General features: G+C 45.5%; 1 protein-coding gene across 1 annotated transcript; it reads left to right on the forward strand.

Moving 5' to 3' along the window:
• Positions 1-5,240: 5,240 nt before the first annotated feature.
• On the forward strand, positions 5,241-5,742 carry LOC309558077 (large ribosomal subunit protein uL23-like). Its single transcript, XM_082261013.1, has one exon. It carries the CDS (start codon positions 5,249-5,251, stop codon positions 5,714-5,716), a length of 468 nt encoding a protein of 155 aa, XP_082117139.1. The 5' UTR covers positions 5,241-5,248; the 3' UTR covers positions 5,717-5,742.
• The last annotated feature ends 2,639 nt before the right edge of the window (positions 5,743-8,381 follow it).

Genomic DNA, 8,381 nt, shown 5'->3' on the forward strand with positions numbered 1-8,381 from the left:
CCATTAGGGGCGTGGCCGCCAGATGACGTCATCAGGAGACCCCGCCCCCTTATGTCACAGATGACGTCATTCTATCAGTCGAGTGTTTTGGGTGATCCTTCCAGCATGGGAGCCCCAGGCCCGAAGTCACCCCCCGGACTAGGGTGTGCCCCCAAGGGCCACCAACAGCTTTCTTAGCACTCCATCTCGATCTTCCACCTGACTGCCCCTGCTGACATGACTCATACTCATTTATGAAGTGGTCTGCCCCCTGCCAACCCATCTGCTGGGGATTGGCTGAGGCCCTCATAAATATGCATGGCAGACCTTCTTTGCCTCCACCCACTATGTCTAGAGCATTCTCCAATGTTCCAGAGAACATTGGAAGGCCCCAGAAGAGCTGTCAGGATGAGTCATCCAGCCTCCCTGAGTCACTGATCTCTGACCCAGATTCACAACCCAGGCCAGGCTCTTAGCCAAGCCCATTTGCCCACACTAGCAACTAAACCTATTTATACCTAGCACACTATCTAGAGGGTGATACACTGTTTAAAAGATTTTAACTCCATCCATATCAACAACCCCCAACAACCAAATCCCAGTGTTCATATAGGGGGATTGCCTGGCCTCTGAAACAAATTGGCTACTGTTTTCCTATTGGTTGTGACTTCATTGTCAAGTATAAAAGTTATATGGACTTTTGAACTGATCATTTGAAGGTGTGTTCCTTCTGTTCATGTAAACTTCTCGAATCGGATGTTTCCCACTCCTGTGGGGCTCTTTCCCTGAATGGCCCTAATGTAGGTTGGACAAGGTGTAGGATTCTTAAAATTCTTGCATTAAAGTGGTATTAAACCCCCAACCAAAAATGTAATATTTTGCAGCTTAGATGTGGTGGCTGCATTCATTTTTTTTAAATTTGGCTTCCCCCCCCCCCCCCCTCTGTTTTCACCTATGGATCTGGCCTGTAACACACCTCCTGTTTTAGAGTGCCTCCCCTCTGAAAGAATGAGCACAGGGGGCTCCTTTGAACAGCAGCATTGGCAGTCTGGCGTGAAGGGAGAATTAAAGGTGCTAGCAGATTTAGATACACTAACAAATAAAAGCTAAATTTCAGCTTACACTTTATAAGCAGCTACAGAAAACAGTTTTTTCTTCTCTTTTAGAATAAAGGTATTACATAAATAAATCAAAGCTGATCATTGTAAGCACCCCTGTCAATAAATCGTTGTCTCATCCATGTAAATTGATGCATCTGGAAGAGAGCTTGTTCTGTTGAAAAACAACAGACCTACTGGCTGGATCACCCGGTGAAAATAAAAGAAGGAAAGCCTAAAAATAGAAAACAAATGCAGCCATCCCATCTAAGAATTGGTAGGCTGCAATATAATAAATGTGTGCTTTTGGATTTAATACCGCTTTAACACTCGGGTTGGCCCACACCCAGGGATGCCCAAAAGGCCAACAATGTTTTTTAGTAATTTTGATGGGTTTAAAGCAGTGATGGGGAACCTTGGCACCCAAGGTGTTTTGGAACTACATTTCCCATGATGCTCATGCACTTTTCAGTGTAGTTGAGCATCATGGGAAATGTAGTTCCAAAACATCTGGGGTGCCAAGGTTCCCCATCACTGGTTTAAAGCATGTTTGTGCTATAATTATTATATTTTGAGAAGAATATATCCTAGATATATATGTATCCTATGAAAGATACCCATATATAGATACACTATATTACCAAAAGTATTGGGACGCCTGCCTTTACTCCCACATGAACTTTAATGGCTTCCCAGTCTTAGTCCGTAGGGTTCAATATTGAGTTGGCCCACCCTTTGCAGCTATAACAGCTTCAACTCTTCAGGGAAGGCTGTCCACAAGGTTTAGGAGTGTGTCTATGGGAATGTTTGACCAGAAGCGCATTTGTGAGGTCAGGTATTGATGTTAGACGAGAAGGCCTGGCTCACAGTCTCTGCTGAAATTCATCCCAATGGTGTTCTATCCGGTTGAGGTTGGGATTCTGTGCAGGCCAGTCAAGTTCCTCCACCCTAAACTCGCTCATCCATGTCTTTATGGACCTTGCTTTGTGCACTGGTCCAAATCATTTGGTGGAGGGGGGATTATGGTGTGGGGTTGTTTTTCAGGAGTTGGGCTTGGCCCCTTAGTTCCAGTGAGGGGAACTCTTAAGGCGTCAGCATACCAAGACACTTTGGACAATTTCATGCTCCCAACTTTGTGGGAAGAGTTTGGGGATGGCCCCTTCCTGTTCCAACATGACTGCGCACCAATGCACAAAGCAAGGTCCATAAAGACATGGATGAGCGAGTTTGGGGTTGAAGAACATGACTGGCCTGAGCAGTGTCCTGACCTCAATGTTTGACCTTCTGGAAGAATGGTCAAACATTCCCACAGACATACTCCTAAACCTTGTGGACAGCCTTCCCAGAAGAGTTGAAGCTGTTATAGCTGCAAAGGGTGGGACAACTCCATATTGAACCCTACGGACTAAGACTGGGATGCCATTAAAGTTCATGTGCACGTAAATGCAGGCGTCCCAATACTTTTGACAATATAGTGTATAATAAATGTTTGTTTTTGTGTTTAATACTGCTTTAAAGGACCTTTTGTCATTTTAAATGTATTTAAGTCTCTTAATGAAAAGAAAAGTTTAAGAAAGGCAAATGAGGCCCAACAGAATTCCCATCTAAATAGCATACAATGTTAATTTAATGTTTAGAAATTAAACACAATGGCTGTGACCTTAAGGTTCTGTACACCGGAGTCCCCAGTGCCTCCCGGTTAATACAAACTGTTATAATGCACTTTCTAATCTCCCCCCCCCCCCCCCTGATCCTTACCATTAATTGTTCTGTGGGTCCCTCTGCTCGGTGGGATGATATGGAAATGATTTTCGAGTCAGATGTTGCGCTATTTATTCTCAGGGCTTTAAAAAGCTTTTAATTACTCCCTAAAGTTTTTTCCCTCACAAACTATTTCTATTTATGGCCGGTGATTTGTCAATGAAAGCGACATCCAGTATTTAAATGTTTTCTAAACTTTTAAACAATGCGTCTTCAGGTGTCTCGCCAAACTGGTCGGTTTTTAAAAAATTGATGGAGTTTTAACGAGAGGGCTGTGTTCGCGGAGCTCCGAGGAGTGTAAATCAGCAGATCAGCATCCATTTATAACTTGCATGCTCTGAAAATGATAATTGTTCAGCAATAAAATAAAAAGAGTCCCGTGCTAGGAGCAGCTCTTTCTTTTGCAGAACAGTTTTACGATGGCGACGATGGAATGGAGAAAGCTCTAAAGGGAATTTGTGGCTGAACCATAAGTTGTTCTTACACAAGAAATTTTTGCTACTTTCCGAAATGCAATTTTTCGGTGAATGTCTGTAAAACTTACGGAGCTTAAAGGAAACCTTTTATTTCCACTGGTGCTTGACCAAGATAAAGCTACAGAGATTAAGGGCTTTTGGAAAACCTAGATCATGTCAACTTATTTGGTATGAAATATGGGGGGATGTTTAGCTCTTATGGTAGATGCGTTTGTAAAATGAGTCCACCTCAGACACCAATGATAGTTAAGGGCATGCGCAGCCCACTTTAAATCAAAAGAGTGTACATGTATAAGTACACAGTAGGGATGGACCGATTATCGGCAAGGCCGATATATCGAGGGCCGATATGCACTTTCCCCGATATATCGGAATCGGCCCCGGAGGCTGCCGATATTGTCGTGACGTCATTACGTATGTTGCGCCATGCACCTCCGCGCACTGGGACAGCTTCTAACTTCTTAGGCTGCCTTCCTCAGCCTCGCCTGGAGTCGGGGAGTCTCGGGACAGTGAGTTTACAGTGCAGTGTACAGTGCACACAGTGTGTTTAACACAGCCACCATACATACATACACCCACAGCTGCTCGGTGCCAACCAGCCACCCACACACCCACAGGCCTGTACTAGCCAGCCAGCCACGGGTCCTGCCTGTACAAGCTAGCCAGCCACAGGCCCTGGGCCTGTACCAGCCAGCCACCCACCAAAGGGTGCCAGCTAGCCACCCACCACAGGGTGCCAGTCAGCCAGCCCCACACCACAGGGTGCCAGCCACCCACCCACCAAAGGGTGCCAGCCAGCCACCTACCACAGGGTGCCAGCCAGTCAGCCACACACCACAGGGTGCCAGCCAGCCACCCACCAAAGGGTGCCAGCCAGCCAGCCACCCAACACAGGGTGCCAGCCAGCCACCCACCAAAGGGTGCCAGCCAGCCAGCCACCCACCACAGGATGCCAGCCAGCCACCCACCAAAGGGTGGCATCCAGCCAGCCACCCACCAAAGGGTGGCATCCAGCCAGCCACCCACCAAACGGTGCCAGCCAGCCAGCCAACCACCACAGGGTGCCGGCCTGTCACCCACCAAAGGGTGCCAGCCAGCAAGCCACCCACCAAAGGTATGTATGAAAAAAACAGAAGCCGAATAACTGGTGAACATGCTGAAATGTTATGCTTTCTGCACTATAATATTGTCTACTTAACTGGGTAGTATAGTACTAGTGTCCACTCCACTCCAATCCATTCCACTGTCTAGCTTTTGTCTAGCTTTTTTTCTAACAGTTTTGCACTGTGCTGCAGTCAGTGCAAAACTGCTAGAAAAAAAGCTAGACAGTAGATTGGAGTCAGTGGACTACTGCTGCAGTAGTGCGCCACTCACTGCTGCATTAATTTTAAATCACTACTACAGTGCAGTCAATGCAGTAGTGCAGTAGTGATTTAAAATCATTGCAGTGAGTGCACTACTGTAGCAGTAGTCCACTGACTCCTCCAATCCACTGTCTAGCTGTTTGTTGTTGTCTAGCTTTTTTTCTAGCAGTTTAATTTGCACTGACTGCAGTAGTGATTTAAAATCATTGCAGTGAGTGCACTACTGCAGCCGTAGTCCACTGACTCCAATCCACTGTCTAGCTGTTTGTCTAGCTCTTTTTCTAGCAGTTTTGCACTGACTGCACTGCAGTAGTAATTTCAAATTATTGCAATGAGTGCGTGCACTACTGCAGCAGTTTATGCATCATTCACAATCAGATGATGTGAAACTGATGTCCCTGCAAGCGTGGTTTTCCTATCAGTTTTCATGCAGTTAAGGTGTGAAGAATGAGCCCTTAATGTTAAAAAGTGTTAATAAACAAAAATTAACATGTTCAGTAACAGATTTGTGTCGAAAATTGTGTTTTTTTTGCAAAACTTTAAATGTTCAAAATATTGGCTTTTCCCCAAGATGGCACCAAAGGCAAAGAAGGAAGCTGTCCCTGCCAAGACTGAAGCAAAGTCTAAGGCTCTGAAGGACAAAAAGGCTGTGCTAAAAGGAGTACACAGTCACAAGAAGAAGAAAATCCGAACTGCTCCTACATTCCGGAGACCCAAAACCTTGAGGCTGAGTAGGCAACCCAAATACCCAAGGAAGAGTGCCCCCACAAGGAACAAGCTTGACCATTATGCCATCAATAAGTTTCCTCTGACCACTGAGTCCGCTATGAAGAAGATTGAGTACAATAGCACTCTGGTTTTCATTGTTGATGTCAAAGCAAACAAGCACCAGATTAAACAAGCCGTGAAGAAGCTGTATGACATCGATGTTGCCAAAGTGAACACACTCATTAGGCCAGACGGTGAGAAGAAGGCATACGTTCGTCTTGCTCCTGATTATGATGCTATAGATGTTGCTAACAAGATTGGCATCATATAAACCTGCTGTCACGTGTTCTGTACAGAAATAAATCCATTAAACCTTAAAAAAAAAAAATGTTCAAAATATTGGCCCATAACGGCCGATACCGATATGCAATGGCCAAAATATCGGTATCGGCAACGAAAAACCGATATCAGTCGATTCCTAGTACACAGTACATATGGCGCTCCTAGGAGAAGTGCAGAACCACTTGGTCTAATGCAACTTCCACCTGTATCTGTAGGCCATCAACAGGGTAGAGGAAGGGAAGAGGCAACTGGATGGATGGCTGAGCTGGAGAAGGGCTTGAGACTGAAACCTCTGCAGCTCCTGCAGAAGATCAGGGTAGGATGACCTCAAAAAGGAACAAAGCGAAGAGCATGGCACTGAGGTCAGTATCATCTAAAAATCACTTTATTAAAATAAGCAGCACACTTACATTGAAGTTAGCATTAAACAGCATGGATAGAGAACACCTGAGACCAAGCAGCTGTGATCAGTGTGAGGCTGTAAACTTCACTGAGCAAACAGAGGCCGAGGAAGACATGGAGCCAGCATGCATTTGAAAAGGCAGGTGAAGTCCCTGGAAATGCATCATGCACTCCCATTCTCCAGAAATCCATCAGGCATTTTAACAGCTGTCCGCCTCGTGTGCAACTGAGAAAGCCGCCACTAATATCCATACTTTGAGCTGACTGGCTCCCTGTCTCACTAGGTCTCTGTTTGCTCAGTGAGGCCTACAGGCTCACACTGATCACAGCTGCTTGGTCTCAGGTGTTCCCCATCCATGCTGTTTCATGCTAACTTCAATGTAGCATAAGTGTGATGCTTATTTTAATAAAGTGATTTTTTTATTTGATACTGACCTCAGCGCCGTGCTGTTAGTCCCCCCCCCCCTCGGGTTTTACATGCTCTTTCCAGACTTCCCTTGTGCCCATTAGCCACCTCAGCTTTCTTGGCTTCCCAGACCCCCTCTTGGTCTCCTAGGCCCACATAGCTGTCTCGACTTTCCCAGTCCCTTGTGACCAAGTCCCCCACACAAGGGATGCAGTATCTGACAGGAACAACCAGATCTCCTGACAGGGCTTTGTCTCCAAATGGCAGACATGGAAGTAAGTCACACATGTGCAAGTCACAAGCAAGTCCCAAGTCTTAACCTTCAAGTCTCAAGCAAGTCCCAAGTTACTGTGGCGAAAAGCAAGCAAGTCAAGTCGAGTCCCTGCTAGAAGTCAAGCAAGTCATTTATTTGGTCAAGTCACAAATCAAGTCAAAATATGGCTTTAACACATCTTGAGAAAATGCAAATATTTAATAACTTCAAAAAGTAAAGTCATTTCGAGTCATATGTCTCAAGTCAAAGTCAAGTCTCATGTCTCAAGTCATGAATACCAAGTCAAAGTCAAGTAGAGACTTTTATTAATTTTAGTCAAGCAAGTCTCAAGTCCTCAAACTGGTGACTTAAGTCTGACTTAAGTCATGTCATGTGACTCAAGTCCCCCACCTTTGCCATATGGCAGCAACTGCCTTGAGCTTTTCTCAGATCTGACTTATAACGACCCCGCACACCTCTGCACTCACACAGGCTGCAGGTCTCTAGCAAAATCCAGACCCAGGAATGAAAGTTCCTTCCCACCCAGGACACTTTGGAACCTTCAAACTCCAGGCCCTGATCTGGGAATACAAAACCCGGAGAAACCTCAAAACACAGCTGTCTCTACTATATACACATTGGAGCTTCTCCAACCGTAGCTTAGAGAATCCTGTGTCCTTTTTCTAACCATTTTCCCAGTGGCAGGGGCTTGCACTGTAACGGGTATGATAACTATCCATAAATGTTGAGTAGTTTGTACCAAAAGGTTTTCACTATTTCCAGGTTCCAGTGACTTGAAATTAGCAAACTTTTTAAAATATGTTGTGGCATTCTTTCACACCAAAAATGAAAGCAGAATTCCAGGTATGAATATTTTATACATAGTTACATTGCTCCAGCTTGGATCAATGTAACTATGCATATACCATACCTGGCCGATCCCTCGGAGCTGGAAATCACTGCTACTTTAGTGATCTCTGCTACTGTAGCTTACGGGTCCTGTGCTAGGCATGCCCTGCTCTGTTGCACCCAGAAAGCAAGAGGCCAGCTACTTGGCATGGGCACCATTTAGAAATGCGTTGCAGTTGCTCCAGAGCTTAGTAAATGAGCAGAAGCTCAGCTGACTTCCATCATCCAATCATGTGCAAGCAAAAATGCTGTTGTTTTTTTTTTTTTCCTTGCATGGGATCTGGTATTCCTTGCAAAGTGAAGCTTTATCTTATTTACTAAGCTCAGTGCACAGTCTATTTGCCTTTAGTAAATCAAGCCCAGTGTGTCTACGGGGAGATTGCTGTTTACTTGAACCACTTATAGACCGCCCGCCACAGTTTTAGGTCGGTACTTTGACGTTAAATACCAGGGTTTTGGTAGCCATAACCCCCATATTTTTTTTTAAATGGCGGGCGGTCCGCTTTCACATAAGGGTGGTCCCAGCAGCGGATTCCCTGCAGGATCACCTTTATGGGCGGCAGGAGACCTTCCAGGTCGTTTTCCCAGCTTCCCGGAGCTGCTGGTAGCGGGGAAAATGATCCAGTCCGCTGTCCCCTCAGGCAGGAAGTCGAGTGAGGGCAAGATGGTCCCCACTCCACTCTA

The sequence above is a fragment of the Pelophylax lessonae genome, assembly GCF_965119305.1.
Source record: "Pelophylax lessonae genome assembly, chromosome: 6".
NCBI classification, from domain to species: Eukaryota; Metazoa; Chordata; class Amphibia; order Anura; family Ranidae; genus Pelophylax; species Pelophylax lessonae.